Consider the following 19,947-nt stretch of genomic DNA (forward strand, 5'->3'; position numbering starts at 1 on the left):
CTTCCCAAGTTCAACTTGGAAACGGAGTACGGCCTCATCCCTGCCCTGAGAAAGTTGGGTGTGCGTTCAATCTTCTCCGACGCCGATCTGTCGGGAATCACTGGCGACAGAGGGCTGAGGGTAACCGATGTCCGGCACAAGGCAACCATCGAGGTCAACGAAGAAGGCACGGTTGCCACCGGTGTAACAAAAGTGGACATAGGAAGAAGTCTTCCAAGACGCTTCATAGTGGATAGACCTTTCCTCTTCTACATCCGCGAGAAGGAAACCGGCCGTGTGCTATTTCTTGGGGAAGTGCACGAACTCCCAGCCGCTAAGCCCGTGCTTGGCTAGTGCAATTCTGCACCAACAGACGGCGATGGGGTCGCCTTCCAGACCCATGCACGAATGCAATAAATTGTGTGTGGTGGCACTTTGATACAGTGTGGTATTTTTCTTTCTCCTGAAATTGACATCCTTGGCCGTTCACTTCTTTCTCGATGCACGAGCTTTCTGGAGAACGCAGCCCCGCTGCACCTGTTCTCGAGCAAAGGAGCAGCTGCCTACGCTATCAGCTCGCGTCTCCAGGATATGTGGTACGAACAAAACGTGAAAATCGTCCTGATCTAATGGCGACTTTTTTAATCCTAGTCCTCTAGTCCCTTAAACCACAGCGCAAAGGCAGCTGTAGTCCACTTGCAGCCTCGCGCTTGTTGTTTTCACATCTCCGGCACGCTCACTGCGGGGCATTCAGGCATCTGACACCCACACGTCTGGCGCCATTTCTGTTTCTCGCATAGCGTTCCAAGAGGCACATGACAAGTGCAAAGGAAGCTATTCTTGAACACATGTTGCCACCTGTGATTGATATTAGAAAACTGCAACCTGCCGTAACTGAATGGGAAAAGTCTGCGATTGAAACTGAAATTCACATGCAATCTATCGATATGCAGGAACTGCATATCCACTAAAGTATGAAGCCTAAAGATGGTTCATACTTCAATAGCCTCGTTATTTTCGTTAGTCGACGTGATTCCGTTTTCATTGCATGAAAAAATAATAGTATTTTAAACTAATTTTTACTTAAAAATTCACAATTTTTGTACAGCTCATTGCTTACTATTTTAATTCACCATATCCAGCTGACCACGCGTGTAAATTATTGTGGACATTGAGACGTTTTAAGTCGAGAAAACAACTGTTCAATATCAGAAACAGCGGTCCATTAAAAGTAAATATTGAACTAACAACTCAGAATAAATGTAATAGGTATCGAGACATTAGAGCATCAATAAGAAATAGATAATTAATTTAAAATTAACTTCATGACTGTAGAATACATAGAAAGAAAGTTATAAACTGTCAGAAATTAAGCCAAACGTTATGCATGGTGGGGCTGCAGCACGAATAAAAAGCTCCTGGGTCGTGAGCGGTCTCTGTCAGTCTGTTGTTTGTGGGCTTACGAAAAGATTTGATATAACAGCATCATGTTGTTCAGCAATAGTATAAGAAAGTACCTACGTTAAAGTGAAACTCCGCTCAAATTAGCAAATTTTAGGATACAGTCGCCGACCATTCTTTCGGACTCCAATAATTCAGACTTGTTCGAAATTTCGGACCTAAAGGAGGGACCGTGAATTACCCCATAGAAATAGTGCATATTGACGACCAATGTTTCGGACAGCTTGAAGTCCGAAAGTTTGATTTTTCGGATAAAATCGTCGCGAATGACCAGCGGGAAACACCACCGAGAAGCGGCCATTTTGGATTCTATGTTGGCTGCAAATGGATCGGCTTGGTTTGGCAGCACTACTTCAATACTCCTAATTCCTACCGCTAGGTGACGCTATGCTAGCCTTTCTTTCCATTTAGCTGCACGCCATCACCATCATCATTATCATCATTTTGCTTTGTTTCCTTCCATCCCTTCGTGCCTCCGCCACCTCCGCCCCACTTTCGCGTCGCCAGTCGCCATTTTGTGCTCATAGATTTGCGCCTGTTATCTCGTTTAGACAACGCTGCCTTGGATGTCATGGCCCCATCTGTTCTTCTGCCGCCGCAATGTGTCTTTAAGAAGTGCAGAAAGTACTCAACCATAACGCCAGAAAAGAAGGCAGTGATTCTCAAGCTAACAGAAAGTTGCCGATCGCAAACGGAGGCATAAACTAAAACAAGGCATGCAGGCGTAACATTAAGAAAGGCACTATTTACGGCTTTTTCAATCCCACTTGGAAGTAATAAAGGCAAGTTTTCAATCTGCTGATTTTTTAGACTGCTCCATTATTCGGACGTTTTTTCGGTCCCAGCGAAGTCCGAATAGTCGGTCCGTTCACACTCTTGCAACCGAGTATGACCGAGAGAGACCAGACCGGTTTTTAAGCCTTTTGCGACTTCTTAGGACCAGCTCCGCTGCAGCGGATCCGGTCCCGTGAAACGGCCGGACCGCAAGACAAAGCTGCTCGCCGAAGGCCTTCAGAACGCTCGGAGCTGGTCGGATCCTCCAGTCCATAAACGACCACAGCGCCGCCGCGTACATCCGGGACCTTTCCGTGTCGGAGCCTGATCCCACTACTCTTTTCTATTATGCGCCGCCTTTTCCACCGCTTGGTGGCGGGTATGTCGACGGGTCATTTCTTGTTTCCGTACTTTATAAACTGCATTTGTTTCTTTTCTGATCTAAATACTGAACAAAAACTACTTTTATAAATAATTGAAACGGTTCCCGCCACTTATATTTTGTATTTCGACTAAAAAGACGCTTTTAGCGGCTCTGACCAGTAGTAACCTTAGTACCAAAGACGTCACATATCGCGCGCTTTTGGTACCGTGGGTCGCCCCCGTCAGTGGAGTAGGTTTTTGCGTCGTCCGGTTAAATATGGTGCACTGATATTTAGTTACTCTCTCCGTGCCCGCTGGCTTGCCCAAACCCCAAGAGACTAGGTGGAGGGCAGAGGACCAACTACTCGAGGATGGACAAGCAATGCCGATCTTAGCCATGTGTTGAAACTCTTGCTGAGCGACGTAAAGCTTTTCGGGAGCTCGCCGACGAGACCTCGCGTGTGTAGGTTGACCGCTGGTGATGATGCGGTGGATGACATGATGCCTGACCGGTTTGTTCCAGTCCAGAGCTACCGTTAGCAAAGGGGATTCGCTCACCAAGTGCCCGTAAGGGGACTGTATCGGTTTGCGAAGTGTGAAAGCAAACTATGAGTGTGGAGGTTTGGCCGATGACGAAAAGGCCTGTGGTGGAGTCATGAATTTTCTTTCGAGCCATGTCGACTAGGAGGGAGAAGTGTGACAGGTGTGAGGCTTGGCAGGGGGGCTTGCACTTTAGGAAAATAACAGTTTAATAAAGCACGAAACGAATACACATAGATAGAGCGGGTTCGTCTACACGTACGACTTGGCGCGCTGGTGGTGAGAGAACAACTGGTTCCACGTGCTGCGAGGTAAGTTCAGGCAGCGAGGTGGCTCCTGAACGAGTGGCGCCCTCTCTCGGTGCACAACGTGACTTACTCGATGGGTTTGAGAAGGGAGAGCTCTCACATCCCACCCCTGCTTGAGAGGACCAAGACTCTTTGTTGGCACTATGAACTTCTTATGACACTGGCACATCGGAAAACACTATGTCCGAGGGTTGAATCCAAGATGTAATCTTGTAAATGGAGAGAGCGACGGGGCTCTCGTCGGCGAGCGCTGGCTTTCCGGCAGTTGAGGTGCCGACAGGAGAGGCTGCTCTGCACATTGGCTGAGAAACTCTGCAGCTTGGGTGAACGGCTCTGCTGTGTGGCTCGGTGTATGGATAACCACTGGAGAGACAGGGGGGACATACCTCTTTATCTGTGATACGTGCACAGTTCGAGGTTGATTGAGTAGGTGTGGCCCCGTGCCGGACATACGGAAGGCCCTAAATATGGTGTGTGGACTGTTCAACAGGTCTGTACACTCCGTTAAAGCGCAGGGCCATTTTGCCTTGAGGCAGCGGTGTTTGTCGCTTTACCCAGACGAGGTCACCCGCTGTGAAGCCATAGGGGCGGTGGGTGCCGTCATAACGCTCTTTCCGCAACGCATGCGCAGTTTCTGAATTGGCTGCTGCCTCCTGTCGTTGGGTTGTTGTGTCGATGATTCGTTCCGTAAGACTATACTGCTGGCGCTGGCAATGATGCTAAAGTGGGATCTTCGGCACATAGCCGAACAGAAGTTGAAAGGAGGAAAAGCTTGTGCTGGGCGTTCACTGACATGTTGATGCCAAAGGCAGCCTCTGGAAGCTTGAGAGGCCAGGACAATGGTTCCAAGACGCAGATGATATGTGAGACTGTCAGCAGTGTCCCGTTGCAGAGGCAATGGTCTTGGGTGCCATAATTGTAGAATGTTCGATGCAAATGCTGTACAGTCAAACCTCGATGTAACGAAGTTGGTAAAATTCTGAATTTACTTTGTCACATTGAAATTTCGCTACATAGAAATTCGGGGCTAACGTTAAAGAAAGTTTCCACACATGTTTCTCGGGTGCACAAAACTCACCGAGGACGCCTTTATTACGGTTGAAAGTAGTCCATCACCTTTATCTGGGCCACTCTTGGCATTATTATTGGCATCACGCGACGTTCGCATAGCCGGACGGCCTGCATCGCGTCTTCGTCTTGCTGTGTGCTTGCGAACTGCCTCAAGAGATTGATTGCGTCCACCACTTCACGGTTACTGGGCACATCGCAGCTGTCTCGCTCATCAGGCTCGATGTCATCCCCGTCTTCAGAGTTCCCACGAACATCACTAGCTGTCGCCTCACTTGGTCATTTCCTCCGTTGCAATCACAGCAGCGTCGGCTTATAGACCGTTTTACTGAAAGAGGGCAAGAGAGAAAAGGGTAAAGGGCTACCGGCGCTTTCCCCCTTTCTGATTGTGTAGAAAGAGTGAAAGTCCCGGATGAGAGGCTTGGCCGGTGTTGGGTGTCTGCTGTGCCCCAACTTTGTTCGCGCTTTCTTTTCTGTTTTGAACTCGCAAACTTAATTAGAGTAACGGACTTCGATGGCAACAGTTCCCCGGTCATCGGGACGCCATTTCTCGGTCATAGAGTGCACGAATAACGACAGAAAGCATCGAATACTGTCCGAGGACCTATGTAGCTTGCAATGAATCCGGCAAGGCGAGAGCGGCTGCAATGTCTTGCAGCTCCATCGCTTTCCACATGACCCCGGTCTTGGCGGCAGTGGGTTGCGTTCGTAAACCGAAAAGACATTTCCTCAACACCATCTTCTCGACTGTGCTCGGAACAGCTTGTGAATGGAGCGTGCACCGAACGCTGTACCGCCGATGAACATGGGGTACGCTCGCAAGGTGCGTGCCAGTTTTCTCGTGATAATTGCTGTTTCAGCTTGTAAAATTTTGTAACTGAATTTATCTTAATATTGATAATTTGCAGTGGGGACTGACTCGATTTCATCATTTACAACACTTAGTTGAAGGCTTATTTCCGCCGCCGGGTGAGGCTAGAAATTGTTGAAAAGGTAGTTCTATCGGTTTTCCTGAATAGCCATCCCCTGTGCGCTACCAGAGAGCCGGCAAAAGCGCTTTTTTTGGAGTGCCGCTGGTGGGTTTTTTTGGGTTGTTTCCGTTGATTGGGCGCTTTGAAGCGCTGGATAGTCGCTCCAGGGTAAGACTCGTGTGTTGCGATCTGCGTCTTCGAGCCCAGTGTGTACGTTTCTTTGTTCAAGTCATGGCATCCGCCAGTGTGGCAATGGGGGGAACAGCGGCAGCAAACGTGTCAGTGATAGAAATTAGAGGTTAGTGCTCAAAATATCGCATCAAATAGTAAAACAATTCGTGGCTGCTTTAACGCTTTCTGAGGTTCGATATGAGCACATCTAGAACGACTTCGTCGTTCATCCGCAAGGAGATATAAGAACACGGACACGCAAGATAAAAGCAGCGCAGCAAAACGATATGTAGTAGCTCCGGGTGTTTACAAAAGTTATTGAGGTTCCCGTTTCGTGTATCGCTTGTTCATTACTAAAAACGGCTGAGTTTAAATGGGCCTATTGCAAGCAAAAATTTGTGAATGGTTCATCATTTCCAGTCACATGGAAAGCGGTGGAGCTTCAGAACATTTCAGTCGCACGTGCCTTGCCAAATTCCATGCAAGCTACGAGGTCCTTGGGCGGTATTCGACGCTTTTTGTCGTTATTCGTGCACCCTATGACCGAGCAATGGTGTCCCGATGACCGGGGGACTGTTGCCATCGAAGCCCGTGGCTCTAATTAAGTTTGCGAGTCTAAAATAGAAAAGAAAGCGCGAAAGAAGTTGGGGCACAGCAGACACCCAACACCGGCCAAGCCTCTCATCCGGGACTTTTTCTCTTTCTACACAATCAGAAAGGGGGAAAGCGCCGGTAGCCCTTTCCCCTTTTCTCTCTCGCTCTCAAAATGGCGCTACCCACGATAAAACGGTCTATAGAAAGTTGTCGAGGTCAACGTTGTCGGGGGTGGCTCCATCGCCTTCAAAGCTCCATCACCCAGGACAACAAGAAACGCACGCTTTTAGTTAGGCCTTGAAACGAACTACGCAGCGCGAATGAAGCCAACGGATGAAACGGTGGCGGCTCTGGTGTCCTCCAGTGGCCGTCCTCTACGCCACACTCGCCAGATTCGGCTAGTTTCACCTTTTGCGCTTTGTCGGGGGCCCTTTTCAGTGCATGTGCTTTCCAGAATCTCCTTTGGGACCCAAAAGTTTGTGAAGAATTGTCCATGAAATTTCGTTACATCGAAAATTCGGCGAATGGGACTTTGTTACATACAGGTAAAACATACATGGCTTGCATACACTTGCGGTTAAATAAAGTTATGTACATCGTTACAGCGGGGGTTTCGTTACATAGAAGTGTGTTATATCGAGGTTTGACTATATAACATTCCTTGAGGATGTAGACGACACTCAGAGATGGGCAGTATTTCAAATACAAGTATTTGAAATATGTATTTCAAATACTTTGTGTATTTTGCATTTGTATTTAATTACAAATTGGGTAATGTATTTGACGTGTGTATTTAAATACTAAATTGTGGGTATTTTAAATACAATTGTAATAAATACAATTTTGTGGGCGAAAATACATCCCTAAAATTTATTGCCACTGTCCAGAGCAGGAAGAAAACTATGTTCTGCACCGAATGCAGTGTCTCTCAACCAAGCACAACCGTTTAGTGACTTTGTGATTACGGTGCTAGTCCAGGGCAAAAATAGTGACGAAATCGACGTTCACAGGCAGACTGGCTAAATAAGTGCCTGTGACAACTTGTGATGCTTTCCAGCCTGATTTCCATCCATATTTTTGTCTGGAACATTCTAAATGCGCGGGTCATCCAGATTTTCGTAACTGATGGGAGTTGCAACAATAAAAAATTCTCTAGCTAGTGCTGTGCGTCTTGGTCGTCTCGGTTCTTTGTTAGTCTATACCAAAATGTTATCGACAAAAAAAGCTGCTTGAAGCTCTGTACTTTTTTCACCTTTTACGTCCAAGCTGATTACATTTTTTGTGATTATATTTCTATTACGCTACTAGAGCCTCGCACACTAACTCCCGAGTGTGCGATGAAAAATTAAAATGAGATACCCAGAAACCCGTTGCAGGTGCCCTGAAGTCGCTGACACAAATTTTGGGGAATATATTTGGAAAAGTATTTGGAGGGAGACCAAATACATTTCGTTGTATTTGTATCTTGTAATTAAATGCTTTTTTAGAAATGTAATTAGGTTTGTAATAAAATACATTTTTGACGAAGTATTTTGTATTTGTATTTTGATACATATTTGCATGTATTTTGCCCATCCCTGACGACACTGCACCAGGGGCAATAAAGCGAGTTGCAAAGTCAATGACATTCAAGATGTAGCGGGAAGATCCAGTGGGAGGCATGGTCACATGATCCATGGCGATGAAGGAGAAAGGGATGCCCGACGTGGGCATCCTGCCGAGGAGACCAACGTTGTGGGAAGTCGGGCGATTGTATTGTTGGCAGGTCTGAGAAGATGATACATAGCTTTGTACTGTCTGTTCCATGTTGGGCCACCAGTAGCATTCTTGAACTTTGTGAAACGTCCACTTGGTGCCAAAACGGCCTGCTGAGTTGTGCAGTGCTTGAAGAATAGCTGGGCGCATCACCAACGGAGCCACAATGACAAATGCCCCTGACACTGACCGGAGGTACAGGATGTTCTCCACTACTATGAGCTCCTGGGACTCCTCGTTGGGTAGAGTCTGGAGGATTTGACCGCACTCGGAGTCTTCCAACTGCATGGCAGATAGGGACTGAGGTGACTGTATGATAAGCATGACAAATGATCCACTACCACCTTCTGACGTCCCGGGCGATGTTGCACTGTAAATTTGAACTCTACCAAGTCCATCAGCACAGAAGGGACCCGGCGAAAGGGCTTTACACTTTTAGTCAAGCATACCACCGTCCAATTATCTGTGATCAGGGTGAATTTCTTGCCAAGCAAGTACTGACGGAACTTGCCTGTGATAGCCCAATGCACGGCAATGCATTCCCACAAATTGCTGTGGAGTTTGCACTCGCCTGGCATGAGGGCACGGCTTGCGCAGGCAATGACAACCTCCCTGTTGCTTTGGATTTGTGACAGCACAGCTCCGATTGCTGATCCTGAAGTATCAGTGGTTACTGTTGTGGGGGCTTCCGGGTAAAAGTGGGCAAGAAGAGGGGGCTGTGTGAGTGCTGTGCGGATGGCCTGGAACACCTGCTCGCACTTTGGAGTCCACGCAAAGACTGGGGATTCAATCAGGGCTTGTAGTGTGGTTACAACCCTGAAAAAGTCCTTGAAAAGTGGCGGTAGTAGCTGGTTGTCTGAACCCATGAGAGGACTTGTTTTTGATCCTGAGGACATGAAATGCGACAGATGAAGGCGGCTTAATCTGGGTCAAGCTGCTGACCTTTGCTTGAGATAACAAAGCCTAGGAACTTGATTGCCGAGAGGCCAAAACGACACTTGTTCAAGGAGACTTTGAGGCCACTATTTTGAAGCAGCTGGAGGGCTTCTTGGAAAAGAAGGGCAAAGGTGTCGAAGGACTGGGCGTAGACAAGGGCATCGCCAAGGTACACTCTCATACCCGACTTGTCGGGGCGAGGCTGTAGGTTTTGGAAGACTGACTGCATGATGCGTTGGAACGTAGACGGCGCATTTTTGAGGCCAAACGGCATTTGAGTCCACATGTAGGTGCTGTTGTGGGTGCTGAATGCAGTGTTCTCAAAGTCTTGGGGGCAGAGGCTGACTTGCCAGTATGCGCACTTCAAGTCCATGGACGCATAGTATGCACATCTGGCAATGGCTTGGATGATGTCATCCACAAGAGGCAAGGGGTACACAGCTGGGATTGTGCGGTCATTCAGAGGCGCATAGTTGACGCAAAGACGTTTCTTATCTTCACGAGATATAGTCGAATCTTGTTAATTCGAACACGCTTAATTCAAACTTTCTGTTTATTCGAACTGACGCTGTGGTCCGGACTACTCTATATGTATTTCAATGGGCGAAACTGCCCGGTAATTCGAATGCTTAAACGCCCGCGCCACTTAATTCGAACATCGTGCGCTGCCGAACATGCCTTCAGGAGCGGGCTAACTCACGCGGCGGCGCCTTCAACGTCTCCAGTTCCAAATAACCATGACAACCGATCACGTGTTGTACTTGAATGCTCTCTTGCGCAGTGCTGCGCCACTACTCTTCAGCGCGTTTTCGGCAGCACTCGGGAGTGTGACAGTTCCGTTTCTTGCCTTGCACTCGCGCGTCGCTGCGCTTTGACGTGTTCTCAGCGGGCGCGTGACTGAAGTTTGCTGCGCTGTTGCTCTTCGGCGTGTTTTCGGCGGGAGTATGACAGTTCCGTTTCTTGCCTAGCACTCGTGCACTGCTGCGGTTCGCTGTGTTTTCAGCGGGAGCCCGACAGTCCCGCTTCTTGTCTTGCACTCGCGCATTGCTGTGGTTTGATGTGTTTTTGGTGGGCGCGCGACTGATGTTATCTCCATTCCAAGCGTCATGGCGAGATGGGGCACGTACTGCCCACCAAAGGACCTCAAGACGAAGGTAAAGATACTGCAAGAAGTTGACCAAGGCGCACTTTCCAAGACGGAAATAGCGGAAGAAACAGCATCACGAAGAGCACTCGAAGCGCTGGACACCACTGTGTGCTACTACTCTTGCCTGGAGAATGCGGATGCCACGTTAGAGCTGGTCTCCAAGCTCCAAGCGATCTTTGTTGATTCACGACTGAAGAACCACACACAGGCATGCATCACGGATTGCATCCCTTTGTGATCGGTGAAAATAAATGTACTCCATTTAATGAGCTTTCATTAATTCGAACTTCGTTTACCTAATTCAAACAAATTTTTGGTCCCCCTCGAGTTTGAATTTACGAGATTCGACTGTATTACGACAACAGGAAAAGCCCACAAGCCTGATGCTGGAAGAATAATTCCTTGGGCCATGAGCTTCTGCACTTGCTTTTCAAGGAACTGTACGTCCTCAGGAGCATACCTGTATGGGCTGTAAGACAAGGCATTTGGCAGCAGGTCTTTGCGATGTTGCTTGCCCGTGAAATGTCCCAAGTCGTCTTCGTGGTGTGCAAAAACCCTGTGGTGCTGGGCTAGGATTTCCCTTATCGCAGACCGCTGGCTGGTAGTCAAATGGTCCCCAAGCAGGGCTGGTGGGAGATCCGGGTGAATATCTGCTGGCTCGGTACCAGCTATGGCGTCCAAGGGATTGTCACCAGGATTACTTTGTGGCACGGAATGGGTTTCCTTGACAAGGACTTGCCAGGCACCAAGTTGCAAAAATCGGCTTACTCTAGCGGCCGAATTGAGGTGCAACCAATAGCGCAGTCAAGGGTGTAGCCAACATTGAGCTAAACGTCATCACCATTGCCTCTTTGTGACAGTGGTGATGACCTTCTCTGGGCAAGCGTAATGGGTGACATGAGCAGCGTTTCCTCTGAGCGCTCAGCAGTGTCCATGTGATTAGCGAAACGCGCCTGTGCAGCGCGCTCCTTGGGAGCCGTACCACTGTTACCACCGTCTCCCGCGTCACAACCGTTGTTGTCGTGTCACCGTTTGGGATTATTGTCTCTCGGAGTTTCCTTCACATTACGTGCGCAGACAGATGCGGCAGTTGTGCAGACGACGTTGAATGTCGTGGACGCCATAACATAGTGAAGAGTGCAGTGCAGATAACGAATGCATCTGACACTTGCCCGCTCCAATCCCACCCGTCGTCGCATAAACAATCAGGTGACATCTCGTTCCACGTAATAGTCATGTTTTTGGCGGCCTGAGGCCAATGTTGCTAGACGGAGCCAATGTTTCATTTTAGATTTCGGCTCAACTTTAATGCAAAATTTAACAATACTATATAGTATCCCATTTCTGCGAAGCAAATGACATAGTGCCTTTCGTGAGTGCCTTTTAATGTAGCCTCAGTCATTGCAGTCGCCGACCGATTAAAGGGAAGATGGGGCACTTCTACATTTGAGAAAAAACGCTTGAATGGCGTTCATTTGGCCTTTAGAATAACAGATATCAAAATTCTATTTCAATGCGACGCGCCGGAGAGCCACAAGAGCAATTTCAAAATAAGGCTGAAGCCCCGCCCCCTTAGCCTTGGGCAGCCAAAAGAGCCGTCGATGACGTCACGGACAGCGACTGTCTTTCGCGTTTTTCACGCGTTTAACAATACTTAAGCAGCAAATGGTTTGGGTATTCGGGTTCACGGGGTAAAAATACACTAGAATTCACTTCGAACTCATTTTTTCCAAGAAGCTCCGTAGCTTCCCTTTAAGCGCCATTCACACATATACAACCGAGTACGACCGAAAAAACCAGACCAATTTTTAATGGCCTAACACGGTTGTGTCCCTCGCCCGCTTCAAGCCGACATTTGTTGAGTGATACGATCGCTGAACCGGCTGATCTTCCTACCGTGCAAGCTACCTCGAGCTCTACAGTAGCACCCGCAACCCGCATGGAACACTGCAGGACTGTTCACTGGGACGGCTCCATCTCCAAGGGGGGGGGCTTTGTGGCGATAGCCACTGATGGAGGAACAAGAGGATAGCTTGGAAATAAAAACCCGAATCAGTTCGATCTTGGATTTTATCAGAGGTAGTCGCCTTTTGTCAGTCTCTCCACGGATGAAAAGAGGCACTTGACGTTTTAATAACATGTTAAACATTTGTAGCGTTAGCTACACTGGCCGAGGAGGTTGAGCAGTTTCGCGTGGCCCTCATAATGAGCTGTGGTCATTATGCGAGCCGTGTTCATTATGCGTAACGCGCAGCGGCGGCGGCAAAGCTCCGCATAATGAGCACGGCTCATTATGAGAGCCACGCAAAGTTGCCACTGCGCGCTCCGCCGCGCCCGCCTTGCCGGTCTGCGCATTCCAGAGGAGTGACGTCGTAGCCGCGGCAGACGCACTGGTGCCGCCGCGTGCCCAGCTGTGCGCCTCCGTTGCGCAGTAGCCAAGTCTGACGCTGCACCGAAGCCGCTTGATAGCGCCTCTCATTTTGTGCGCATAAGCTCAAGCTACATATAGCTGAGCTAAGCTGCCGCAATTTTTAGAGCGCAGCTCTTAGGCGCCCGTTTCCGGCTTGAGCGGCGTCGGCGTCGCCGTCGGCGTAATTGCGCGGTGCATTATGGGTAAATTTTCCTGAAGGAACCCGAGGTCCTCCCGAAGGAACCCGAGGTCCTTCGGGAGGACCTCGGGAGAACCTCAAGTTCCTTCGGGAGGACCTAGGGGGGGGGGGGGGGGATCACTGATGACGTCATCGTCATCAGCGACGATGACGATGACGATGATGATGCGGATGCCGATGACGTCATCAGTGACGATGACAATGGCGATGCGGATGCCAATGACTTCATCGGCATCCGCATCGTCATCGTCATCATTACTGATGACGTCATCGTCACGTGACCCCCCCCTAGGACCTCGGGTTCCTTCGGGAGGACCTCGGAAGCACCTCGGGTTTCTTCGGGAGGACCTAGGGAAGGGGGGGGGGGGGGTCACGTGACCTGGGAGGTCACGTGACGATGACGTCATCAGTGATGATGACGATGACGTCATCAGTGACGTCACTGATGACGTCATCAGTCATGATGACGATGGCGATGCGGATGCCAATGACGTAATCGGCATCTGCATCGTCATCGTCATCATCACTGAGGACGTCATTGTCACGTGACCTGGGGGGTCACGTGACCCCCTCCCCGAGGTCACGTGATCTCCCAGGTCACGTGACCCCCAACCCCCCCTTCCAAGGTCAACTGATCCCCCAGTACCCTTCCCTCCTCCTCCTCAAGAGCTGCGCTCAAATTCGGCGCTACAGGGAGTTGTAAACGGCTTTCATTTTTTTTTTTTGACAAAGTTGACGAGAGTCGTTTACTTTGACATTGACATCGGTTCACAATTATCTAAACGAACACCACACGCTAAACCAGTGACCAGTAGACAAAAGTACTCCAATAAATCTACAAACAAAGAAACTATGCTTTTTCGCACAGTTTTGGCGCAACATTTCCGCTTGGGAGAAGGATGGCGCAGTGAAAGCGGATTGGCGCACAATGCCGCAGTGCTTCCACCCCTGCAGTTTTTAAAGATCAACTTGGCCCAAATGCTACAAAACAGTCGTGCACATTGAAAACATAAAAAACTTTGTATGAAGTAAAAGGTGTCAGAGTTAGCAAGTCGTTGTGACCTCGGACTAGTTTAGACTTCCTGCCTGTCAATAAAATGCCGAGCGGTCGGAAAGGTACTCACGACTCCGCGCTGCGTCTTGTGCATGAACGGGGGTCCACGGATGTGGTTCCACATCTGGCCAGATGTCATTGCAAACACGATGCACTGCGACGAAACAGGAACAACGGGAGACAGTCAGAACACCAGAGGAAGAACAACACGGTGCTTTACTCAAAAGGCATGGCAGATGCTTTGATTAGGCCTTACAGGTGTGGGGTACAAAACAATAGACAACCGAAATAAATATACTGCGGGAAATCCACAACAACGATCTTTCCATACCTGTCAAAAAAGGAGTGAAGGAATTGTGTAAGAATACATGTTCAAGACATCTCTATTAAAGGGGTACGACACGAAAATTAAATAGGTAGATTATACTTGAAATGCAATGCTCATAGGCTACTTCGTATATACACCAAGTTACGCGACTTGTTGACTTCTGGTAATTGCAATATTCAATTTACGAACTTTTATCACTTTTATCTGGCGACCAGGCAACACTACCCAAGTTAGTCACACCATGGTGTCCATAAACCATGTGACCATGAACACTCTCTCATTCTAGGTGCCCCCAGATCGCCCAAGCTCTCCTCGCCACAGTAGGATCAAAACCGCTCACGCAACTCGGTAACTCGAACACTATTCTCGCTCTTGCCCCCGGCCCTTTGACCTTCCACCCTGCATGCGCCTGAGAGATATTCCCGGACGACGGTGACCACGGTGAGTTTGTCCGTAACTCGTCGTCATTGGAGCTGATCGCCACCGGGTCGCAGTCAAAATGAACTGCTTCCAACATCTCATAATAGCAATCACTCTCATCGCTGCTGCGATTAATGTCAAACACTTTGACAAGGCGAGCGATGCCGCAGACGTAATCGTCACGGATCGCATGCTCTAAGCATGGAAGGTAAACGAGGAAGTTGAAGCTCGAGATGCCAAGAAAGCCAAGTCTGTGAGTGCGTGCAAGGAGACACCGCGTTGGAAGCAGGCTACGTAGCCAGCCTCCAGCTGCGCCTGGATCCGCCCCTCCGAGGGACCCGCATATAAATCGATTTATCCACTAAACTCTCGCGCCATTTTCAAAACAAATTTAGCAGGAGTATAGGAACATACAACGGGTCCTAGCAGTATAGTTATCTCAGATTTTATTTTTGGCGTGTCATAACCCCTTTAGAGGCCGACGACCAGGTCCGAGATTCTGCAAGGCAGAAGATCCTTCTCACCATGGGGGAGGAGGAAACCGGAAGCGCTGGACAGGGTAAAAGGGGGAGAGGAGGAAGCGAAGAAAACGTGGAAAGCGCGAACTGGTCGTCGGCCTTTAAGATTAGTCATTGACGTAAATCACAGAGTCCCGTTCCTTTCGCAGAGCCAAGGCCTCTGAAAGGGTTAGAATTTCTGGGCTAAATATGCTTCACAGTCAAATTCTACTTTTGCCTGGTTAATAAACACATAAGATGCACAAGTGCATGAATACAGTAGAGTATAATTAGCATTCTTCATGAAAAAAGCTAATTTATACAAAATATCTTTACTACATCAGTTTTCTAACTACCGTAAAATCTCGTAAGGGCACCCTCCCCCGAAAGATCGCCCATCCCACTTTTCTGGCTAAATATCTGAAACATAAAAATACCGAAACATTGCCCCCTCCCCCCTCCCTCCCTCTCTCCTCCCCCCCCCCCCTCCCCGCCGCGATCGGCGGTACCGGTGTGTCCGAGAAGGGAGTTCCATAGCAGGTTCCCGCGCTAGTCTGCGATCTGCGCGCGATATCGGCTCGCATAGCACGCTAGTTGTTCCCGCGTGTATATTGCACCGTGAAATGCAAATCTGCTGCGTTTGCGATTTGCGGTATCCATTCCCGAGTTAGTAGCGGATTTTCGTGTTTTTGTCCGCGATCTGCGGACGGGATATAGATTTTTATCTGTAAGTAACACGCGTGACTTGTTCCCGCGTGTATATTGCTTCGTGAAATGCAATTCTGTCGCGTCCGCAATCTGCGGTATTCGTTTCTGTGACATGCGAGTTTGTAGCATATTCCCGTGTTTTTGTCCGCAATCTGCGCGAGCGATATCGGTTTCCGTGACAGGCCAGATTATAGCGGGTTCCCGCGTCTTTATTGCACCATGAAACTTGAATCTGCTGCATCCGCGATCTGCGGTATCCGTTCCCGTGAGATGTGAGTTCTCGGCGGGTTTCCGCGAGTCCTTCACACCGTGAAACGCGAATCTGCTGCGTTGGTCACTTGCGGTATCCTTTCCCGTGACACAGGAGTTTGTAGCGAATTCCTGCATGTTTATCACACCGCGAAACGCAAATTTGCCGTGTCCGCGATCTGCGGTATCAGTTCCAGCGTCACGTGGTTTGTAGCGGGTGCCCTGGCGCTTATTATTAATTTTTGATAAAGTTTTGCTGTGGCATCCCCAAAGATAGCCCACCCCATGTTTTCCATCATTTATCTCTTCATTTTGGTTGGGCGTCCTTATGGGATTTTACGGTAGTATTATCAACACCTGATATGCCTTTGTATTCCAAGTTTAGAGCAACATTTCTTTAAACAATAGCGTAAAGGTCAGATAAGTTTGTCGTGCAGGTGCACACACTTGAAGTACTGATACAGCCAAAATACTCATCTAGCAAAGATATTTTTGTCTTGTTGAGAATGAAATTCGCTAGAGAGAGCTTTCATTATGCATAATAAAACACCACCGCTTTGCAGGATGTCCATTGTAATTCCGTCTCTGAATTAACCAACCTTTCCTACTTTTATTCCCTTCCAGACACAAATATATTTAACCAAAATTTCATCTTCAACCATTTTGCTTAAATTCCCAATTCCACTGAATGGATCGGGAACTTTGTGAAAAAAAAAACAATGACGTTATGGCTTTCATCGGCATTCTTGCGCTGACTCAGCATTAAAAAAAAACTAGTCTAGAACCATCAATGACAACCACAGACCAGGATCGAGGATGGCTACCTTCCATGGGCTCAGTAAGAAAATGAGAAACACGCAAATGCCAATGAAAGCCCATCCCAAAGTAACTGCTTTCCTCCCAAATTGCACTACCTTCTGAAGCATTTTGGTTGCATTCCGTAAACCAATCAAAGTCCCCCAGTTCACAAAGTGATTTGGCTGAAGCTTCAATCCAGCAAAATATTTTCATTTGGTTGGACGTTCTAGTTTAGGTTAATTTTCAGTTTGGCTATGATATTAAACTGAACTAAGGGTTTCAATTCAAGATCATTTTCAGTTTGGCTGAAATTCCCGATTCCAGTGAATGCTGGAGACCGGGAACTTTGGGACAAAAAAAATGAAAGACGTTTAGAATCCACTTTAACGCCGAATTAGAGCGCAGCTCTTGAGGGGGAGGAGGGGAAGGTATGGAGAGAAGGCTATGCCCCTCCTCCTCTCCTGCTTGCCTACCATTTAGGGGAAAATTTCCCGGTAAACTTAGTGGGGAAATTTTCCTGCTAAATTTTGCGGGTAAATTTTTCCCCTAAATTTAGCGGAAAATCTTTTTCCACTAATTTTCGCGGGGAAATTTTTTTGCTAATATTAGCAGGGAAATATTTTGCGCTAAATTTAGCAGGAAAATTTTTCCGCTAAATATAGCGGGGAAATTTTTACACTAAATTTAGCAGGGAAACTTTCCCGCTAAATTTAGTGGGAAAATTTTGTCCGCTAAATGTAGCACGGAAGTTTGCTCCGCTTTTTTCTGCTAAATTTAGCAGGGAAATTTTTCCGCTAAATTTAGCGGGGAAATTTTTACGCTAAATTTAGAGAGGGAATTTTTTTAAGCTAAATTTAGCGGGGAAATATTTTTCACTAAATTTAGCGGGGAAATTTACCCCTAATGCACTGCGCGGTTACGCCGACGCCAACGGTGCTCAAGCCGGAAACGGACACCTAAGAGCTGCGCTCTAAAAACCATTGCTTTATGACTTTCATCGGCATGCCGTGAGGGTTTGGAAGATCAACGTAAACCTCCGAAGTACTGATCTTGTTTTCCTCAGAACCCATAAGGCCCGTTCATGCAGAGCTGTAGATGAAAGCACTGACTTTGTACTCCATCAGTGCTGTACCAGAACAAGAATGCGTATCTCTCCACATTTTCTTGCTTACACACCCAGGGCAGGGCTAAGTCGGTGGTCGGTCAGCGCTGACAGTAGTGCTGAGTCAGCGCTGACAGTAGTGCTGAGTCAGCGCTGGCAGTAATGCTGAGTCAGCGCTGGCAGTAATGCTGAGTCAGTGCTGGCAGTAATGCTGAGTCAGTGCTGGCAGTAATGCTGAGTCAGTGCTGGCAGTAATGCTGAGTCAGTGCTGACAGTAATGCTGAGTCAGTGCTGACAGTAATGCTGAGTCAGTGCTGACAGTAATGCTGAGTCAGTGCTGACAGTAATGCTGAGTCAGTGCTGACAGTAATGCTGAGTCAGTGCTGACAGTAATGCCGAGCAAGCACTGTCAGTAATGCTGAGGCAGCAGTGCCAGTAAGGCTGAGTCAGTGCTGACAGTAGGGAGTTGTAGTAGACCGTGTCTGCTATCCGCTAAGCTTACGGCGACCGGAAACGAGGCCCGAAGTTCTGCAGCCAAGGCTAGCGGCGCGCGTACGTTTCCGGTTATGGTTAGCGTCACTAGATAAGTTCAGGTAAGCTTCGGTAAGCTTAGCGCGACGGCAGACGCGGTCTATTACAACTCCCTACTAACACTAAGTCAGCACTGGCAGTAATGCTGAGACAGCACCATCAGTAACGCTGAGTCTGCACTGATAGTAATGCTGCCAGAAACACTGATGTAATGCTGACTGAATTATTTGAGTGCTGAGCTACACGCGTAAACCGGCCGGTACAAGACCATTGTCCGCAATGGCACTCCATGGACTTCCAACAGACAACCAAGCGGTCTGGAATCTCACCAGCGCCGCAATGCCCCAGGACGTCTTGTTGTAGAGGAAGTCGAGGTTGTTCCTCCGCATGTACAGTAGCGCTCCGATGAGGGCCACCAGGATGACCAGTGCAATCGTGCCCGAGTAGCTTGGCGGCCTGAAGATGCGGATCTGGAAGGTATGCGACACTGCCTCATCCGGCCGCAAAACCACCTTGCCGCCCTAAAAACCCGCTCGCAGACGGCGCGACACTTGCCTTTTCGGAAACAAGATAGAGAGTTTCGGTACACTTTTCCGAGTACCACAACCACCATTTTCCAGTGGTTGGTTATTGCCCCGCTCGGTCGGCACCACAACCCAGTGTTGCAGTTCGGCTTAAAACATGCAACAACCTGGACATGTAATCGCTGAAATTGCACACAATTACGGTCGGCGTTACATCACGAGACTGCGCCAACTTCCTATACCAAGGGTGGCCAGGCTGACTCGGCCTAAAAGCCGCAAACAAAACCACGAAACTACCAAGAGCTCCAGGGGGGCAAACTTTTGTCCAGAGCAATAAACGAAAACCGAACTACTTTTAATCTATCCGAGTCAAAAGCAGTCTAACTGTACATAAGGTAGCAGTAGCACAAGACTACCAAACCGCAACCAATCTTTCGATTTAAAACGCGTTCCATTTCTCTTTTTGGGAAGTGCTCATGTGACCGGGGAGAGGCGGGAAAGTGTGTGTGTGTGTGTGTGCGCGTGCGTGTGTGTGCGCGTGCGTCCATGCGTGCGTGCGTTCGTGTGCATGCGCATGTGTGTGTAAGGGGGGGCTTAGAGGAGGGAGCAGCAAGTCGCACTTCGACACGCGAAAAGCCGCAAGCTTGGCCACCCCTGTTCTATACATTAGAAGCGTGTGAAAGCCATAAGAAAACTCGCTCTACTGAAATGCACAATAAAAATGCATCCTGCCTTCCATGGTGCTTTTTAAGCCTCGGCTCAGAGCAGAGCTTGGGGCAGTGAGATCACATACCGTAAAATACCGTGGAAGCGCCCACTTTTGACGATTCCAAGACTTGAGAACGCTGCAATTTATACGTTAAGTGCCTGATTTGACCGGACAAGTGCCCATGTCTAGATTAACCCAGTTTTCGGTGAAATTGGGGTAGGCACTCCCATATTTTATGGCAATGATGATGCTGAGACTAACTCAATATGAATCTGTATATCTGCCAACTATACGCCTCGCAAGTGGGCTCATTTTCGTCTTCTGCGCATGAGAAAGGAAGTAGCGGTGACG

The 19,947-nt window shown here is 48.4% G+C and overlaps 1 protein-coding gene across 1 annotated transcript in view; it reads right to left on the reverse strand.

Moving 5' to 3' along the window:
• LOC115325132 (tumor suppressor candidate 3) overlaps nucleotides 1-19,947 on the reverse strand; it is a 59,124-nt gene that overhangs the window by 19,505 nt on the left and 19,672 nt on the right. Inside the window, exons 6-7 of the mRNA XM_029985834.4 lie at nucleotides 18,693-18,833; nucleotides 13,801-13,884 (exon numbers count right to left, since the gene is read on the reverse strand). Coding sequence (XP_029841694.2) covers nucleotides 13,801-13,884; nucleotides 18,693-18,833 — 225 coding nt within the window. The remainder of the gene's footprint in view (nucleotides 1-13,800; nucleotides 13,885-18,692; nucleotides 18,834-19,947) is intronic.

The sequence above is a fragment of the Ixodes scapularis genome, unplaced genomic scaffold (genome assembly GCF_016920785.2).
Source record: "Ixodes scapularis isolate PalLabHiFi unplaced genomic scaffold, ASM1692078v2 PGA_scaffold13__105_contigs__length_92229423, whole genome shotgun sequence".
NCBI classification, from domain to species: domain Eukaryota; kingdom Metazoa; phylum Arthropoda; class Arachnida; order Ixodida; family Ixodidae; genus Ixodes; species Ixodes scapularis.